Source organism: Pterocles gutturalis, unplaced genomic scaffold (genome assembly GCF_000699245.1).
Source record: "Pterocles gutturalis isolate BGI_N339 unplaced genomic scaffold, ASM69924v1 scaffold40060, whole genome shotgun sequence".
Lineage (NCBI taxonomy): Eukaryota > Metazoa > Chordata > Aves > Pterocliformes > Pteroclidae > Pterocles > Pterocles gutturalis.
This window is the reverse complement of record NW_010147846.1, coordinates 90,197-110,726: the sequence shown is the minus strand read 5'-3', so window position 1 is coordinate 110,726 and position 20,530 is coordinate 90,197. Positions and strand designations below refer to the sequence as shown.

Genomic DNA, 20,530 nt, shown 5'->3' with positions numbered 1-20,530 from the left:
TTGGATTCTTTAGATAATTTACCTAAATGTCTCCAGTAGCCTCTGTAAAAACACAGGATACTGGCCTAAGTAGATCTTTGCTTGTTGGCTAGTTTGGAAGTTCTGAAGAAAGGCAGTATGACATGAATTAAAGAAATTCAGCTCTTTATCTGCACAGATTTCAAAAACACTTTTCAAACTTCAAGTACTGTACATACTTGATAGGCAAATCTTTAGCTACTATAAAATCTTCATGAACTCTCAGAAGCAAAGGAATTAAATGGAAAGGAAATAAACATCCAGTTTTAAGAAATGATAGCTCACTTACAGAAGAGCTGAGAGGTGGTTCTTCCTCCTCTCATGTCCCTTTCCTCATACGCTCCTATTCCCCACCTTGTGCTGATTTATCAGATCATGGGTTGATTAAATTCTCTGTACCTGCATATTTCTTTCCTAGTTTAATTAAGTGAATTAAACTCAAGAGACAGTCTAGGGCATGCACAGAGAGAGGAGGGGTCACGGAGCAAGACCCATTTTGATGGCAGAGTTTTGTTTGGTCAGTTATGCTGCTCATGGAACTGCAGCCTTATAGCCCATAGTGTCCTCTCACATGGAAAACACCCTTCACTACTTCCTGCCACTTGGAAAACACAGTATCACTGTAGTTTCACACACACAGCCCACCTCCCAGACAGCCCACACTTTTCTAAGGGTACTGTTCCAAGAAAATACTCAGAAAACCCCATCTCCAGTTTGAACTAGCTTTTACTCCACATCCAGTGTGGTTTCAATGAAAATATAATCAAAATTGTGATCACATCTCACAAATTTGGCCCTTCCAAGGAAAAATCAACAGAAAATGAGATAATGAAAAACATCAATTGATGCTTAAATCATACCAAATAATCCTTCCGTCAAACATTGTTAAGACTATTCAATCTGCTAGGCTAAAGTCTTCACCCCTCACATTTACTCACATAAACAAGAAACAACATCTTTCTTTCTTCCAGCTTACTACCTATGTACCTGCATACCAGAGCGCAGTGACGTACAAAGCAAGGAATGAATGGTAATGCATGCTACAGTGACTATGACTTCTGGAAGGGCTGCAGTGACTTCTGATACTGCGAAAAAAATAACCAAACAAGTGCTCTCAGATAATTGGTCACGGTTTCACAGATTCTCAGGTAGAGCCTGATTCACATCCCGTGTAAATTAGCAACACCACAATTTAAAACTAGTGGAACCACTAATAATAATAGCAGAAGTAATGGAAATCTTCTTTTCACTTGCAACTGGAATTACTGAATATTAAGTTGAATATGTAGAAAATGTTGAGCTACCAATGAAAAGCAAAGGGTAAAATGAGAAGTAAAAACAGGTTGGAAGACTCTTTTAGAAAGCAAAGTAAAACTAACGTTACATTATGAGAAAAAAAACTTGTCAAAATTTTGTTTCCTGTTGCAGTTTTTACATTAATGTTTATAACATACCTGTTACCTGTTTCTTCAACTTTTCAATTTCTTCTTTCAAACTTTTAATTTCTAAATCTTTGCTTGCTGTTATTGGGCCATCCACTGTTGAATACTGCAGAGCCTGGACTGTCTGGGTGGACTCTAGAAAAAGGTGGAAGAAAGAGGGACAAATTACACACCTGACATCTGAGCAGGTCAAAAAGATATCACTGATAAATTAAGACATGCTAAAAAGCCTCTCCATGAGGATTCCACAATTTGTAACTTCCAACTACTAAGTGCTAATTTTCCAGTAATTGTCAGCTAGACAAACTAAGTTCTTAGAAGTTTTAAGAATGAAATCTTTATGCCCTAGTAGCCAAGTCAAGGTGTGAACAAAGTTAGTAAGTTATAAGAAGTTGCATACATGGGATATTTCAGGCACAAAGAGTAAGAGAAGTCTAATTTGTCAACAGAAATAATAAAGAGAATTCTTTTCTGCTAGAAAGCATTCCAGGAGATATATTTATTTTTTCTCCGTAGTATAAACCATACGTGATGAAGCTGCAAGCTAACCTAAGTTTAAAAAGTGATGGAATTAATTTTTTTAATGACTATACCTTGCAGTTTTCTACTAAGTTCAAGCTTTTCCTGTTCTAGACGTCTTATTCTCCTCTCATAAGCTTCTGTTGCTAAACTATCCTCCAAAGTTCTTTGAATGCTGGCATCAAGATCCATGGAGGGCGGTCCAGCTGTCAGTCTTAGACAGCTGCGGTCTGAAAGCACACTGGGAGAAAAAAATTAAACAGCATTGGATTTTACAACAGGCTGTGTTTAAAATAATTTTTAAAACCCAATATAAACCAATAAATTGTTGTTTAAACTGTCAATTACTATGTAATTTATTATACAGTCAAATAATACCTTGTTACTGTGTGCTCATTAAAAACTGAATTGATTTTTACCTAGCATAACTTTGTTACATAAAATTGAATGAAGTCCTGATTAAAAATGATCCTTATGGACACTCTACATTAGTCAGATAGCATAAAGCAAAAATCTGGATAGTTAGTAAGATTACAGTAACAGTATATTTTAAAATAATTAATCAAATTTCCCAAATATGTTAAAGAAAACAATCACAATAAAAGGTGTGAAATTATCAGATGACAACTAGGGCACGTACATATCAGAAATGCTGTGGCCCTGATTCTGTGGACACTCATGTACACAGACTACTACTTCTGCAAATAATCCTTTTGAGGTCTACAGGACATGTCACATAACCAGTATTAAGCACATATGTTTGCAGAAACATAGGCCTGGTTTTTCAATGGTTGTAACATTATTTATTTTCATAAATTATCAAGAAGCATACATGGAATTCCTTGTTACTGTTTATTTAGCAGCAGAGATGAACATGACAAATACCACATTAATACCAAATATCAATAATTTTTTTTAGCATTTCCATTCAGCCTTACAAGAGTGTCAAAGGACAGAAAATAAACCATTTTTAAAGTCTTAACAAAGCTAAGTTCTTTCTGGTTCCACACAGCTAGTCTTAACCTTGTCACATGCAGTTAACTTCACACATTGTCTGAAAACCACCTTCCTCAACACAACTCCCTCCAACACAGGTGCTGACCATTAAATTCATGTAACTTTACCTGCAGAGAGCTCATTCTTTTGGGCAGACAGCATTTTAGATTATGGCCTATAATTTCCTCAATAAACCACATTTTTTGGTATCTGTTTGCAGTTGGCTTCAGAGACAGAAACTTAAGATATTATGTAACTATCCTACAGACAATTTTTGAACTCTTAACTTACCAGCTACTTGTATATGTGAAACCCACAAATGGTAAATGATGGCCAGAAAATGCAGTGTGTGATGGTGGAGGCATTGTTTCCTAGAAAAAGAATAGGACAGTTAAGTAATATCCTACTGTACTTAAGATTTTTGAGTTTAACCATATGTGAAGTGTTACTGACAATACCATATTAAGGATGACTGTACATATAGGTATTTACAGCACAGGTATGAAACGGCATCACCTAAATCTATTTATAATAGCATGCAATATACAAAAACACAGCACGATGGCATAAAAATGCTTTTCTAATTATATAGGCTATCATTGGAGGAAAGCAGAATATTACACACACTAAAAGCCAATTTATTCCTTCTTTTTTCCAAGAAGCTCTTAGCACACAGAGTATCACCTTTTATTCCCTCATACACTCCTCTCTGCTATTTATCACAGGGCTTCCTGCCTATAGATTTACCAGCCCCACTTCTGAGGAGGGTAGCTTTATTTGGAGAGAACAATAGTCAGACATTTACTAGAAAGAAGTAATACAACAGGGTTTTCTAATCCCATTAGTGCTTTGACTGGCGCTTTCTTCCTTCATTGCTCCTTTTTCCTGTCAGACAAAGAACTACAAGCCAAGACAAATCTTTGAGCTTCTCAGGCTAAAATAATCCTGTTGCTATATTACTTGAACCATTATAAGTTCTAATATTCTTAAACACCCTGTTAAAATTTTCCTGTTTAACCCCATGATGCAAGGTTTATGTTGCTATACTAGAGGTGGCCTTAATGGTCATCAAAAGAAACTCCCTAAGAAGACTATCACACTGAAAGTGCTAAAAGGTTCTAAATTTTAAGAAAAGGTGACACAATGATGTTTTTCAAAGAAAAAAAAAAAAAAAAAAGAAGAAAGGAACCAGTTGTGCATTTTTTTACATGTAAAATTCATCAGGAGAGAACAAGCCAGTATTCAAAAGAAATCCAAAACTACCTCTTCAGTGGTGGTGTCAGCTATATTATACCACAACCTTGCACTTTTAGCAGACAAAAATCTTCACACTGAAAAAAGAGTTCCCAGAAATAAAGCAACACCAATGACACGACTAGACTGTGTAAGTACATTAAGTCTACACTGTTGGGCATTTTGGAAACTAAGATGATGACGAAATTACAAAGCCTTAACTTTCCACTAATCGATAATAAAAATATCAATTATTATACACTATGGTTCGGAAAAGTAAAATTCTTTACTTCTCCTTTATATTTTATTTTCATATTTCATAGATTCAAGTTTCAAAACAGTCTTTACAAATAACTTCAAAAAAGACCAAATGTGTAATTGTGCAATTCTAACAGCCCATATGACAGTTTACAGACACCATACAGGCAAAACAGTGTTGGTTCTAAAATATCACATATATTGATAACAACATAAGATTCTATTAAAGAATTTTGTTTCTTCGCTGATTCTTTGGCTGAGATCAAAATACTTATTTCCTGCTACTTGTGTGAATTCAACTGTACTATCATACTGACAAAATTATAACTGAATCTACGTCTATTATGCCACCTGGACAAAATAAGGTGCAAACAGATATCTGAAGACTGTATAAAAAAGTTTTAAGATAAAAATACTTTATTTGTGAAGGGAGATAGGCAACACCAGATGCAAGTGAGGAAAAACTGAGGAAAAAATGAAAGCATGTTCTAAGCAGCTAGACTGATTTGCTTAATTTGCCTCTATGAAAGGACTCGGAGCTAATGCTCCACACCACATACATCTACCACTGGATTTCATCTAGTCAAAGTGTTTTCCATGTTTTACTGTGCAGTTTGAGGAAAGAGAATGCAAATAATGATCATCCTGCCTATATCCACTCATGTTGCCCTTTGTTTATCTGTAGGTCCAGGAAGCTCAGTGGAACTGAGGTGCACAGGCAGTTCAGAAAACAAAAGTAAAAATGGTGAAAATGCTTCACCTCACACGTAAACAGCAAGTTTCTTTTCATCTTTCATCAAACACCAAAAAACCCACAGTATTTCCAAAGAGAAAACATGAGGCATTCCTCTGGATGCTAAGACCTCTGTCATCTGTAAAAGTTACTGTTCAAAAGCAGAGAAACACTAAGGCTGTTAAAAATCAATAGTCACAAAGTTTTTTAAGCAGAGGCAAAGTAATTTCTTTCTCACTAAGATTGTTCCTGAAGAAATAGCTGCAGCATTTCTCCTGAATTTCACAAAACTCAAGTCAGAAAACAAGCTGGAAAAATTTTAGTGGAAATGAAGTGAATGGAATCTGACAGAGATACAAGCAACTAGAGTAGAGCACTACAAAGCAAAGTATTATGCAAACTTTGTACAAGTCTCAACAATGCTCCGCTAGAAATACTGCATCTTGCAGACTATCTACATGTAAATATATTTATTCTTTATAAGACCTGGACATTAAGAACTTGTTACTGCGAATAACAGATGTATGCTTTAGTTAAACGAGTGTAAAGTTTCAATGAATTTACAAAACTGAACTGTAGCTATCCTTACACTTCTATTTTTGGAGGAACAGCCTATGAAGTATGAATGTATTCCCCCAACAGTTCTTCAAAGCAGCACTTTGTTGTTTATGCAGAACACAGTGAACACATTGAAATAAAGTGCCATTTACACATATTTTGTTGTAAAGTATACTAAAAAAGCAGATTTGTCAAAATGTTAATTCTGTACTTACAGAATTTTTTAAGCAATCATCATCCACATCAAAGTTTGATGTATCGGTGGGGCTGCTGACTTCGGGGATGTAAGGTGCCTCACAGTTTCTAATGTTGTCCCAATCAATCCCAGCAAAAAATGGATGGTTCTTAAAGTCTTCTATCCCGTTTTGTCCAAGTCGATGCTCTCTGCTACAAATGAGCCTTCGGATGAGGTCCTTTGCACTTTCAGAGACATCTGTCACTTGAGCAGGAAACTGAAACCTTTCCTTAAAGAATAAAATATGAGAAAATAGTTTATTACCAAGAAAAAGTTGGAAAAATCACAGTTCTTGGTGAAAATTATTATGTAGAAAAAGAAATACTCTGGATCTTAAATATATGCAGTAAGGTTTCTAGGAAAAAGACTTCCCCAAAGGACAGAAACTAATGAATTTTTTTTTCTCCGTTTTCTTCTTTATTTAAATTTCTCTTACACTGTTGAATTCTACAGCTACCTGCATGGGGAAGAACATTTAAGAATCTTCTGCATAAGCCAACCAATGGATCCCGCCAGAAGAAAGCAACGCAAAAGGAGTGATGCAATGCAGCCAAGATTTACTCCAGAGTGAACTAACAGCCATGTTTCCAAATCCAGATTTTTAGTTTTGAACTGCATTATTCTAAAGCAAAGCCATCTGCAATCCATAACCATAAACTTACTATCTGGAAACATATTTTTTTGTTCTACATTTATGAACATTAAAAATGAGTTTTTATGTCCTAATTATATTAAATAAGCCTCCAAGTTACCCTATTACTTATAAAAATTAGCTTAGAAAAAGACAGAAAGAGAAAATGCACTAACTTTGTGGTTCATTATTTTCCCATAGGTCTCCACCAAGGACTCAGCATAAAATGGTGTTTCTCCATAAAGCATTTCATACATGCAAACTCCCAGGGACCACCAGTCACACTCGGGCCCATACTTCCCTTTTCCATCTTCCATGGCCTGCAATATTTCTGGAGAGATGTAGTCTGGTGTTCCAACTGCCACTGAAGATTGGACCTGTAGAAGTTACATTTCCAGGACTAAAATCAACTTCCATTGTTATAGACATTGCTGTTCGTGGCACTGTGTATGTATATACAAATTTAGCCTAGTGTTCTGGTTATACCAATAACAACTAAACATAATAAAAAGGCTTCTAAATTCATAAATAAACACATAAGCATCCAAGGCACTACATTAATAGGCATCCCAATAATACACTTTTGCTCAACTCTTACAAATATTTAATAACAAAAAACAAAACTGTCCCTTCTTAGGCTTAAGGTTGTTATTAAGTAATTACTCAAATACTTTGGAACACTCTGGGACATGATTAACACACTGGAATTACATTCTAGTCACACTTACTATATAGTGTGCAAGTTTAAATATACTGCTAAAATATGACGGTATGTTAATTGCGTCTCATCTGCTTATACTAAAGCTTATATTCTCAAAAAAGATTAGAGCTCAGAGTTCAAAACTGAGAAATTCATAGTTCTTCAACAAATACTTTCTCAGAACTGACAGTGCAGCTTCTCTTTATTTACTAATGAGTTAACTATATGCATTTTAAAAGCTTTTAACAGAGTAAAACCAAGCAAAGTGCAGTCACACTTTGAACTGAGGTTAGTTCCACACCAACACCATTACAATTCTGTTCCATGTGACATAAGGCACCTTTTCTCTTTATTCACACACATTTTAGCAGCTAGCAAAGGACTGAAGAAAAAGTGTTTAGGAATATATCATTCTTTTTAATTTACCGTTCCATCTTCCATCAGTTTCAGACAAGAACCAAAATCTGCTAATCTAATGTGTCCATTCATATCCATCAAAATGTTGTCCGGTTTAATATCCCTGCAAATAAAACACATTTCAGAATTAGGATAAAAATGTATTGCAAAACATATAGTCCAAACATTAACTCTGCAACACCCTTATAATTCAAAACCAGCAACACATCAGCCGATGGAACACAGTCACTCATCATATGATGAAATTTGCACCAAGGACATTTCACGACAGGGGCTGTGGGTCAAATCATATAATGCCTGTTAATGTTAGTAAGAATTGTGTGGTCAAATTCCTCTCACGTCTCACAGATAGGTAGGAGAATCTTACTCACTCTGAACTTTTGTACATAAAAACTTTTAAATCATCTAAAGATTTTTAGTGAAGAACTCTGAAGTGAAAGATATATGCCTATACTGGAGCTGTAAAACAATCTCTAAGTCTTACTATAGAACAAAGGTCAATGAAGCCCTAAAATAATTAACACATTTTTAAATTTAGCGCCTCTCATCAACATTTTTCTCTTGCATGTATGTCAGCTCACTACGTATGTCTGTCATACTTCCGCTGAAATGACCATCATTACACACTGCTGCAGCTCTGCTCGGCCAAATTCTGCAGCTGCCTCATTCAGGTCATGAGACACATGGAAAAATCTTTCTAAGCAGGCAACATAATAAATACTCCTTATTTTGCAAATTTGACTCTTTTTTTGTCTTGTGTTTTAGATAGACCTAAGTATACTGAAATATGGATGAAGTGTATGCCCCCAGGATGCAGCTGACTCGGACTAAAGCATCTATGCTCTCTAAGTTACGAGAGGTACACTCATTGTTCACCTTGCAAACTATGTTCAAATGTTGAAATTCCTTTTCATTATAGTTATTAGAAATATCCATTAAGATACATTTTTAAAATATATGGCATTATGACATTCTTACTCTAACCTTATCTATTATATTTAAAAGATAACTATAACTGTATGAAGTACTATGAATACTTTCTCAGTGAACAGTCATTTGTAAGACGTAAGATCGAATCCCCTAAAACAAACAAAAACCAAGTGAAGCCCTGACTTTGCTCCATTCCCCTAACAACTTATAAATTAATGTCATCAAATGCTTTGCAGACAAATTTCAAAATATGCACAAGCTAAGCTATCCACATTGCACGAGAGCAAGGTTTTGTTGGGGTTTTTTTAATAAAAACTGAGTTATAAACAATATTTACTGAGAATTTATAATGACAAAAAAATTAGAACCTTGAACACCTTCACCAACATTATAGAAGCAATGGCATGAAGGTGTCTCACTGTTATACACTCATATATTCAAACCAATGGTTTTTTTGAAGAAAAGTACTTTCTAAATTTGTTTCACCCAAAGACAAGCAGGCAGTGGCCCATGCTGATACCAAAATTTTAGCCACCTTCCAAACATGCAGAAATATTTACAAAGTAAGAAGCAAACACTACTTAAGAAATCATACTTTCACATGTCGCAACTGAGCGTAAAGACAAGTCTTTACAAAGTAAATCATAAAAACAACCAAGTCCATTCTCTAAATAACGTTCTTCCACTTAATTTTTGCTGACACCGGATATGCCAAAGAACTGCAACCTCCAGACTGAGAGTGTTTTATTTATTTTACATTCATCCACCAAAAACATTCCTTAAACATGTTCCTAAATAAAAACAAACACATGCTATTGAGACCTCTGGAATTACAACTTCAGTTTAAAACACTTTGCAGAAACATGCACCTAAAAATCAAGTTCCTCTTGGAAGCTGGACCTCGTTCAAGCTAAACAAAAACATGAGTCACCCTTGAGGCTCCACTTATCCACGTTCTATCTTTTAATATACTCCCAAGAGAAATAATAATAAGCATCATCCCAACCTCCCCCATTAGATCTCACAAAACAGCAGAAAATATGAAAAAATCTCACTCTGTTGTCAACACTGTGCAAAAACAAACACACAAACAACACTGAAAGCACTCAGAGGAACAAGTATTTCTTGCAAAGCGAAGTTTGTAAGGCTCAGTAATAACTTCATAAGAACAACTTTTATCGTTAAGGAAAAAAAGAAACCACCTTAATGCATACAAATTATTTTCAGCTCTTATAACAGAAAGTATGGGTTATGAACAACTGTTGGGAACTCAACTGAACTACGTTAATAAAAGACAGTTCGAAAGACAAGAATTGCTGGCACCTGCAGAGCAGAGTAGGCTACAAGCAAAGGGAAAGTTAAGAAAATTATGAGCCCCAGAGGGGAACAAGGAAGGGGAGTAACTATTGCCAGTGTAACTGAAGAATTTGAAGGTGGTGATTACGGGGAAAAATAATATGTCATAAACCCCACATCTCTACTGAGCCTGAGTTGTTAGATTCAACTAGAATTATGATTTCTTTCCCAGGTTTTTGTTTTGAATGACATCTAGTGACTAGTGATCAGAACTGATGCTTCTCCTGTTCAAAAAAGAGGATGGTCTTCTCTCTTCACACCCACTCCACATTCCCTGGCTTATCCCAGTTTCTTTACTGTATAAACTTGTTCCCCCTTCCCACACTTCCATCTGGGCTGCAGTTTTATTCCTATCATACCCTGCCTCCTAGACTTGCCTCAGAAGTTGAGATGTCCAACCCTCCACAGCCTATCAACCCAAGTCTCCCTTTCTATTTCCTTCTTTAGCTCTCAGCTTCTTCACTCCCAAGTCCTAGTCTCCCTGCATGTACACATTTAACTGATGTTTTTTTCTCCCATCTCAGTTCTCAGCAGTCAGTATTTCCCCATAATTGCTTCCCAGATTCCCTTCTCATTCCTACTGCCTTCCTATTCCTCTCATCCTTACTATTCTCTTTCCTCATGTCCAATTTTTGTTCTGTTGCACAGGAATCTTCTCTGGCATCAAAAGGGAGAACGCTATTAACAACAGAGAGCCTCCACACTGTCTCCCAAAACTGCAGGGCAAGTCCCTTCATTCTTACAGCTCCGAAACAGTGCAAACCTACAGCAGAAGAAAACTGAAAAGCATTTAGGGATCAAACTCTGCACATGGTTGAAACTTGTAACAACTGGCATATTGGGGGGAAAATTATAACCTGAAAATATCTAGGTGGAGGGCAGAAGAATGAAAACACGTCCATGACTGAAGGAAGAATCTCTCCTGGATTTCACCGGTGTATCCATATCCCAGAGCAGATGAATTTCTCACAGGGCTTGTAAGAATTATTTTATTCATTTAGAATCTATACAGGAAAAAACAATGCATGTTTCCTGATCTTGTTCCTGGAAAGAGATGACACTTAATACTTCAGGCAGATACCAAGGAAGGAAAATTCCAGACTAACTAGCTAAAATCTGGCAAAAGTAATCAGCAAATAACGAAAAGTTATACGGTTTAGTGAATAGACCACTGGGCTGAATCTCTGTAGTTAAGAGTTACTAGATGATTGTGGGCAAACCATTTCAACATCACGCGATGATAACACTGGTGCTCAGACAAGCAACTAATATCATCCGGCTAGAAGGCTATGGAGCACTAATAACGCTGTAATTATCTCACTATAATAAAAGGGCCTGCTCACTTCAAATATGAAATAAAAATTAAGTTTCAAGATGTATAAGCATTTGGAAGCCATTTTATGAACCAGATTAATAGTGGGAACAAGTATTGAATGGGGGAATTGCTCTGACACCCCTGTGCCCTCTGAAGTCCCTGAGTTCTACCAAGTCTCAGACAGTTCCGCCCTACTCTTGAGGCCAGCTTCTGTGCGAAGCCCAATGTGCAATGGGTACAGGTTGCCAGAGTTAGGCTTGGTACAAATGAAGCTAGTACAAGTTCTTCAAATGTACTCCACCGTGAACTAAGGGAAGACGGGTACTTGGCATACCCAAAGAAATACAAACCTTCCTTATATCATTTTTTTTGTAGCATTGACACTTGAGGACATGAACTGAGCAAAGACTGCTGTTCTGCTTTTTTTGAATGAGTGATATACCAGCATCAAAGGAGCTAGAAGTCGGCATCAAATAAACTTCTTTAAAAACAAGTATGTCCATTTAAACCATGACTCCAACACAGAGTACAGGAATGGCTTCTGTTTTTCTGAGCTTCATTGGCCTGGACTGTAGGAGAAAATCAGCACTGCACAGCAGCTTGGATAAAGTGATGGTCTTTGTTTTGCAGACTTTCGTTATTTGCTTCTGCTCATCTGGAGAATGGTATAGGAATAAACAGTCTTTGTGATAACTGGCAACTTCACTTGCACAGAAAATGAGTGTGGAGGCTTATGAAAAAATGTGAAAAATCTTTAATAAATCATTTTTCATAATGTTTCTTGGCTTAATTTGGGGAGCTGTTCTTCAGATTGGCATGTTTACCCAGGTGACTTTACCCACCTCTCTTTAAAACAGTTTACTTTCTCAAGCCATAATTAAAACCCTAACATTTTACATACTAACTGTGTTAACATAAACAACACTCTGAAATAGGACTATGGCAGATACCTGGATTATTGCCATTCATTTTGATTTCTCTGTTAATAAGCCAGAGTAGAATTTCATTTGTTCCGTAAGACTCAAGAAAAAGTATTCCCTCTGAGACATGCTAAATCCATAGCACATTCCAGCTGTAAAACAAACTAAAAAGAATTTTTAATACATGTGAATGTACTTTTTTTTTTCCTGGATTCATTTCTTACACTAAATGAAACTTCAGGAATTGTGAGGTCTTGCATATTGAAATTTGGACTAGACAACCTTCTTAAGTTCCTTCCAACTTGAAATGTTTGATCATCTTATGGTTTCAAAGTATACCTGTTCCTGAGGTTCGTCTCTGCCATTCTTTGAATCATTGAATCAATGTTATTCATTTATCTGCAAGACCACATGGAGTTCCTCAGACCTACAGCACAAGAAGCAGCAGATTCTAGAAGAATCTTAAGTTAATTTTGCTTCATGGGCAGCCTCATGGAGGCAGGGGACAAACAGAAAGGAAGATACATCAAAAACAGAGTGATATTTAATGTACAAACTGTTAACAGAATGATTAAGCAGCAGTTGTGTCAAACACTACCAAAGATTATGTCAACGGAACAACTCACAGGCCCATGTATTTAAGTTTACGTTATAAAACTCCTACTGGTTTGTTAGCAGGAGGGATCCTTCCTTTTGGTAACTGTACAGTTACGATGCAGTATGTGCTCGTTTTGGTTATTCATTGTATTGTATTTATTATTTTATTCTAAATAAAAATGATCAGGCAGAAATGAAAGGAAAGGCGAGTCCTGCTCTGTAACTAGTATCAAAAAAAGGTGGCCAGATGGTGCAAGGGGGCAACTCTCAATATGCCTGATATGTCCTCATTGGAATAAACATTTTGGATGCTAATGGACTGTCCTCAGGTACATAGTGGAGCTTGTAAAAAAGCAGCAGAACTGAAATGACAATAAAGGGGCTTATGTGGTTCTAAATTCAACAACTGTAATGTGAGCTGAGCCTGAAGAAAAAAAATGGACTTGTCTGAAATAAAACCAGCAATTTGATAGCTGAGCTACCAGTTTATTTTAGCCCACTGGATAAGAAAGGGATAATATAGAGAACAAATTTTTATTTCTAATGTTAACATTAGAAAAGCATAGAAATTAATTAATTTTCCTAAACAGGTCACACACCCCAAGACACGCTGTCCTTGAATAGTACGGAACAAAGTGAACAGCTTACATAAAATTATTTTTCTGTGATATCTTCACATGAACAGTATTTTTTAAAATGCTACCAATGCAAATTAAAATACCAGCAGATGAAAAAAATAAATTAGTTTCAAGTGTAACTGCTGCCACAGAGAAACTGATTCAGACAACTTATTACTAATTGAGGATTTCACAGCATATTATTTTCTCATTATACATGCAAGAACATTCCCCAAAAGTATAAATCAAAAGGTTAAAAGCAGACATCAATGGTTATAATTATCCACTCTTACAACAAGAAATGTTATCCTTTGCCAAGTTACCTACTCTAAAAAAACATTACCAAGATGTTACTGCCAGAATGCCTGGACTTTTATCCAAAATTCCTTCAGATCACAGGATTATCCTTAGTCAGGACAGAAGTTTGGCAAACTGTTTACTTCACTCCCTTCTGTTGTTTCAAGCAGACTCTTCTTCCCCACTCCTGTTCTCCTCACACAGAAATGCAACATCCATGATAAAAAAATTAAGACATTCGGTTCCGGCAGCACTCCAATGAAAGGAGAAAATTTGGTTCCTGTGAAGTTTTTATTAAGGTTTTCAGTGATACCATACTGGCAGCCTGCTTTATATATGTGGAGTGAAACAGCTCATGAACTTCCATCAGGAAGTCAATTGATGCATTTTTTTCACAGTTAAACCTATGGGCACTGATGTCCAGGAGCTTAATTCTATTTTCCATTACACTGTATTGGGTTATATCAAAGTCAAAAGTTGCCATATTCTGCCAACTAAAGTTTATCTGAATTCTAGCGAGCAAAAGTAGAAATATGCTCCATCTGGCAGAAAGACCGACATGCACTGAGCCAAATTAGATTTGGACAGTCGGCAGTTATTCTTTAGTAATCCCAATAAGATAGGCTGCACAAGATAGCAGCATGAGAGAACTGGAATATGTTGTACCTCATTAACCGTGCCTCTTATCAAGACTCTACGGTGCCTTCTCCTAAACAGACACTCCTCCACTTTTGGGTAGAATCCAAAAAGTGCATATTTCAATTGAATTCAAAATCATTTAAATAACTTTGATCAAAACCTTGTTATTTACATAGCACCCAAACAGTTGCATCATGTTTGTATATTAAACAAAACCTGCTTCATATAAAGCTGACAAACTAAAGCTTGCAACTGAAGAAGTCGTAGCAGCCTTGCTTACACCCCTGAAGTCAATAGGAATAGTCAAAGACTAAACACTTTAGGATTTAATTGTTAATAAACAAAGCAACTACATGGAATATACAAATGCTCTGAACAATCTTATTTTAAAATTACAAAGGAGGAAGTTAAACTTTTTTTTCCTTAAATAGTATCTTAATACTGTAAAATTCCTTTGTTTTCTCAGTAACTCTTAACAATAAATAATTACATAGGTGTTGTTCCAGGAACACCTGGTAATTCACTTCTACTACTCTGAGCAGCAGGAGATTCATCTAAACCTCATTAAAGTCAGTGGACAGACTCCCATCAATTACTTGGAAACGTCAACCAAACCAAGACAATAAAGGTTCTGGATCTGTGACACAGTCATAATTTATTGATCAGTGTTTGCAATTTTATATTTATATTGTTACAGATCCTAACCAAATTTTATTCCTAGTACTATCACAAAATTAAATGAAAGACAATAGAGAAATCAAGGTTTCATGTACTAGATACAGCACATGTGCTACATCACATACAGAATCGGGTACTGAATCCAAACTTACTTAGTTTCAGACTGTATGTTCTGTCAAAGTGTATTTTTTAATCCCCAATCCAGATTGAGAGAAGTAATTTGTGTCCACTAAAAACAAGGTAATTACATTTTTTTTTACTACAAAGAACTTGAATTGTTATCCACACTGAGTGTGGGCAACACAGGCAGCAATGAATTTAAATCCCAATGAAAGACACTTAGATGAGACATTAGAAAACACTTTCATAATAATGAGAGTAGGACACTGGAGAAAAATTGCTTAGGGAAATTTCACCATCTCCATCACTGTAAAGAACTGGTCAGACAAACATCTGTCAAGAGTGGCTTAGCTAGAGTTTGATCTTGCCTTGCCCAGAAGGTAAGTATTAGCTGACCTCTCCAAGTCCTTTTCTCCACAGCCCATACTGCTCTTTAATTTCTGACAGTCAGACAAGTATTCTGTACACAACACAGTATTTATCTTATCGTATCCACTGTTCTTTATGAATTTCAAATGCTAATAAAGGAAATAATAACAAACAACAGGGAATGAGTATATCAGCCAACATATATACATCTTGAGTTTGTTCAGGCACTGATACTCATTCCTGAACACTTGTGAGTGCAGTTACTGGCTTGTAAGTATATGCTCCACCACATCATATTATAACGTCCTAGAATTAATTTACCGTAGAAAAGTGTCTCCCTGTGGCCTTTGTGCATATGTATTTTCTTTCAAATAATGGATCTCTCAAATATGATAACAGGTCTTAAACAAGGATAACAACTTTTTAAAGCTGCTTATTCATTTTTTCCCTTCTTTTACAAAAATAAGTATAAGGGGTGATTTGAAGAAATCTTTTTGATAAGCACTTGGCAGCTACATACTCCCTGTAGCTATTGTCTTTCATCTAAAATGCTGATCAACTGACAGAACCAGATATCTTTGGAGAAAATCCTCACATCCAGGCTAGGCCCCTCATGCAGTATTTTGAAGAGATGTCAGGGCAAAGTCACTTGTGATGTCTAAGGATTATTTCTATTGTCTTGTCAGTTTTACAGACTAAAACCAGGAACACACCGTGTCATTTTACAGCCATTTTAAACCTAGTATCTTACAATGCTGATTTACAGATGTCATTTTTTGAACACCAATGAAACAAGAATAAATGAGTTGTAGACATTATCAGAAAGACAATTCCTTATGGCAAACAACCATGGGCATAATGGAAAGTCTGTCATCCCACACATCCCGAAAGTGCTAAAAGTTCAAGTTTAAAAAAAAAAAAAGGAAGCTAATTTAAATAATTGAAATAGTCTGACTACCAAACATAGAAACCGACAAAAAACAAACAAATGGAACAACATATAAAAAGAACTAGACTCTTACAGTAGAGCAAAAATATAAAGAATTGAACATTTGAACGTTTAATAATGCATTGATCTTGTACAGAATAATTCTGTTAAGTAAAAATTCATGCATAAAAACAAGAGAGCCTTGTACTGTATGTCTCTTCAGGTAATTTTAATTGTTTCAAATAGCTGCTTATGATGGTGTCTCAGGATGCAAAATATCTGAGGCACAAGCATAAAAACTTTGAAAGATATGCAAACAAAAGATAGGAGAAACAAAGCAGGTATCTTGTTTTACTTTTTAGAAATAAAAGACACTTTGAAAAACAAGTATTTGGTTTGGGAAGTCCAAACATCAGCATAGGAAGTTAGTAAAAATTACTACTAATTGCATGCAACTTATAAAACTCAGGAAGACAACAATGCTCAGGAAATGAGACAAATATTCTTACATGAAACAAGGCAAGCTGTAACATAACTACAGAACAATACTCTAAAGCTCTGGAGGCATTATGCCATTCATTGGTCAAAGTCAATTCAGATTTAAGGTTCATTTGAAAGGACTACTCAAAATCCAACTGGACATGGCACTTGGCAATCTGCTCTCGTTGACCCTGCTCTGAGCAGAAGGGTTGAACTAGTTGATCTCGAGAGGTATCTACCAACCTTAACCATCCCGTGATTCTGAAATTATGATTAAAGCTGCCTTTTCAATTTTCCTTCAAAAATAACATTCTAGTTATAGTGTATCAAAGCTCCCCCAAATCTAATTCTGAAATGCAGATACTATATATTCAGTTGTAGCAGTATACATACTTCTTGTGGCTCAAGACAGAGTGCATCTTTAGTCTTAGTATTAATAATGTGCCTGTTTTTGCACTAGAAATCACAGTTCATAAAACAAAAAATTGGCAAAGTCTCTCTCAACTCTACAAGGATATGACAGGCAAAACCACAAAATTGTCATGATTATTTCTTGACATGTAGTAGTAGTCAGGCTTACAAAATTTGTTAAAATGAAAACTTCCCTTTCCTGCTCTAAAATCTGACAAACAGAAAGCCCCTATTTATCCCAAAATGCTCAGCAATCAAGGTTAGTCTTTGACTTTGCTGACACTGTTAAGATAATAAATGCTGGCAAGATTGGCCTCAAGTCATCAGATAGCACTGCGGAATAGCCATCCACACCACCGCTCCTTCTCACAGGTTTTCTCTGCATAAGAAGCCCTGGCAATCAGAGGAGACTCATGTCCTTGTAAGAATGGCTTTAAGTCATGACTGTTTGCTTATTGATGGTTCTTCAGAACCCAACTACTTGCAGGCAGGAGGGTTTATTATACCTTTACATGAATTATTAACTGTGCCTACACTGAAAAGACAACAATAACTTGAAGTAGCCTCTAGGAAAAAAAGTGATGGCAAAGACTGGCTTGCTCACCTAGCAAGCAGCCTCCACCAGAGGGGCTCTTAAGGAAAAAAAAACCAAAAAACAGAAACAAACAAACAAACAAACAAAAACACATTAGAAAATGGGCTGTGAACCCGCAGTTTTACCATGGTAGGCTATGTACTATTTGTGAAGGAAGAGTTGTGAACCTTTAATTTACACAGCATTTAGAAAACAAAACAAAAAACCTGACTTCATTTCTCTACCTCCATCTGGTGTTCTGCTCATCTTCTAATAGGCTATGAATACACGCAGTGGAGGACCTGGCTGAAGGCACTCACTATTTTCGCCTCTCTAACCTGCCCAGCTGTCACAATGCTTTTTTTGGATCTGATCATTCTGCTTGTAGTTTCACATTCCTCAACAGAAACTCCACACCAACAACACTCATCAGAGAAAAAGGCCATTTGAGTCAACACTTGAGAGAATAATGGCCTTCAAGTTCAAGCCCAAAGTTGCATGAATATTGAGAAACAACACTAAGTACGTGGCAGACAAATTTAACTACCACAGAAGTGTATTCAAATATCTCGAACACAGTTTGTTCTTTTTTGCGGCAGTCTATTAGATAATACTTTAAAATACTTACTAAAAACCAAACTAATTTAAGCTGATAGTGGTAGAAACAAGTTCCACTGACCACGCAACTTTAAATATTACGTCTATTCACTTAAGATTTCAATGTAATTACAATGAAATACCAAGCAGCTTGTTTGATCTCTGTGAACTTCAGTTGACAGAGCTATTTCTGGGATGCTGAACTGTACTCTTTTGTATCATTCTACACTTTTCCTCCAAAAGATAGGAATAAAAATATTATCATGACAATTAAATAAAAGACCGCATATTTGTCATGTTTTGCCATGTCAACTTTATTGGAATTCCATTTTGGCTTCTAAGAACTTAAGTAAACAGATTAAGAACTCCACAACCCCTACCCTGCAGCATATTCTAAAGATTAAAAAATTAAAGTCTGCTAAGTAAGGCTAATTCATGTCAAAGCCTTTAGATTTCTAATAGTATCATGAGTTACTGGCGGGTAAAGAAGTAGAAAGAGTAAGCTCCTTAAGAATGTTATGTCCATCTGTGAGTGCCATCTGTCAAAGAAATCCTGAAAGAAGAGGCTAAAGAGGAATCCAGAATATGCCCAGCTGTTGTACTGTAGATTACCACCTATGCTAGAAAACTGGAACACATCTTTCTAGGCAGATAAATGCTTTCTTTCCTTTTGATTTGCATTTTAGAGATGCAATCTCTGCTCTCTGCATTTCGGTACAACCATATGCAGCCTCTGAAACAGCTGATTGCACTGAATAATTCTGAGAATAAATGAGACAACATAAACTGCAAACTTGATTAGTTTTGACAATGACAGTCAAAAATGTGTTTTTCATATGCATTTTTTTAAAATGCACTAATGACAGTAAGAAAGCAATTCACAGAAGACTGTTCACTCAGAAGCTGCCTGGACAATTTAACATGTATTAATATATATTCTTCTCTAGGTGTTTGTATGTGTATCTGTATAAGACACACATATATGTTTTTTAATTATCAGTGATATTTATAAGTGCCTTGAGCTGAAGCATGCTGTTAGGTGCAAATCACTAGAAAATTTCTGGGACTGATGAAACAAACTAACCTGCTGGGTCCATACTGCATCCCACAGCAACTCCTCCCTAGTTCTTTTCTATCTTCATCTGGGCATAAATACACAGATATAAATACACCAAGAACTATAGGAGGTGAGGGAAAGGGAGGTCTGTACAGAAATTAGTTCTGAGATCACTGGATGCTTTTCATTTTGCCAAAGGAAGGATATACAGTCTTAATATGAGGTTGATCTTATCCTTCTCCCATCCATATACTCCATCAGCAATAAAAATCCCCATGAAGCTATAAAAATATATTAAAAGGCGGAGGGAACACACAGAAGAATGTAGAACATACTTTAAAGACATGTAAAACATAAAGGAATAGAGAGCACATTACAAAAATTTAAATAAATTGTTTCTTGCTCCTGAGTTATGTGGGAAACAGAACAAAGATAAGATGCAAAGACTGCAAAGTAAACCCTGGAGGCTAAAAAAAATGGTTTATAATGAGAAGAAAACCAATGTCATCCCAAGAGAACAAATATATACATCAAATACTTGCCATAGTTGTTGCAAGCATGTGAAGCAGCACTGTTATATCCTATATATTTTCCTGTTCTTCCCCCAGGCTAGTGTGGCTTTAGATTTCACATACTTTTTGAAAGACCTTCCTGCCCAGCAGGAAGAAGAATGTTTCAGAAAACAACACTACTGTACAGCCATTTTAATGTGCTGCACAGACCCTTTGCTTTCTTCTTCCTTCATTCGATAAATGTTTACTCAGCAGTTACACAGATACTTGTGACTCCTCTTTGTTGTTAAGAATATCTATCACCCCTCTAAAAAAAAAAGGGGAGGGGGACACTACTGAAGAACAACAGACAAAAGCATGGCTTTTCCAAATATGTCTTCTACTTAAGTTTGC

General features: G+C 36.0%; 1 protein-coding gene across 1 annotated transcript in view; it reads right to left on the bottom strand.

Annotated features, from left to right (window-relative positions):
* CDC42BPA (CDC42 binding protein kinase alpha (DMPK-like)) overlaps window positions 1-20,530 on the bottom strand; it is a gene marked incomplete at its 3' end in the record, with an annotated part of 162,247 nt that overhangs the window by 51,861 nt on the left and 89,856 nt on the right. The window contains exons 6-11 of the mRNA XM_010086172.1: window positions 7,750-7,843; window positions 6,800-7,000; window positions 5,973-6,221; window positions 3,267-3,346; window positions 2,054-2,220; window positions 1,473-1,595 (exon numbers count right to left, since the gene is read on the bottom strand). Of these exons, the coding sequence (XP_010084474.1) occupies window positions 1,473-1,595; window positions 2,054-2,220; window positions 3,267-3,346; window positions 5,973-6,221; window positions 6,800-7,000; window positions 7,750-7,843 (914 nt within the window). The remainder of the gene's footprint in view (window positions 1-1,472; window positions 1,596-2,053; window positions 2,221-3,266; window positions 3,347-5,972; window positions 6,222-6,799; window positions 7,001-7,749; window positions 7,844-20,530) is intronic.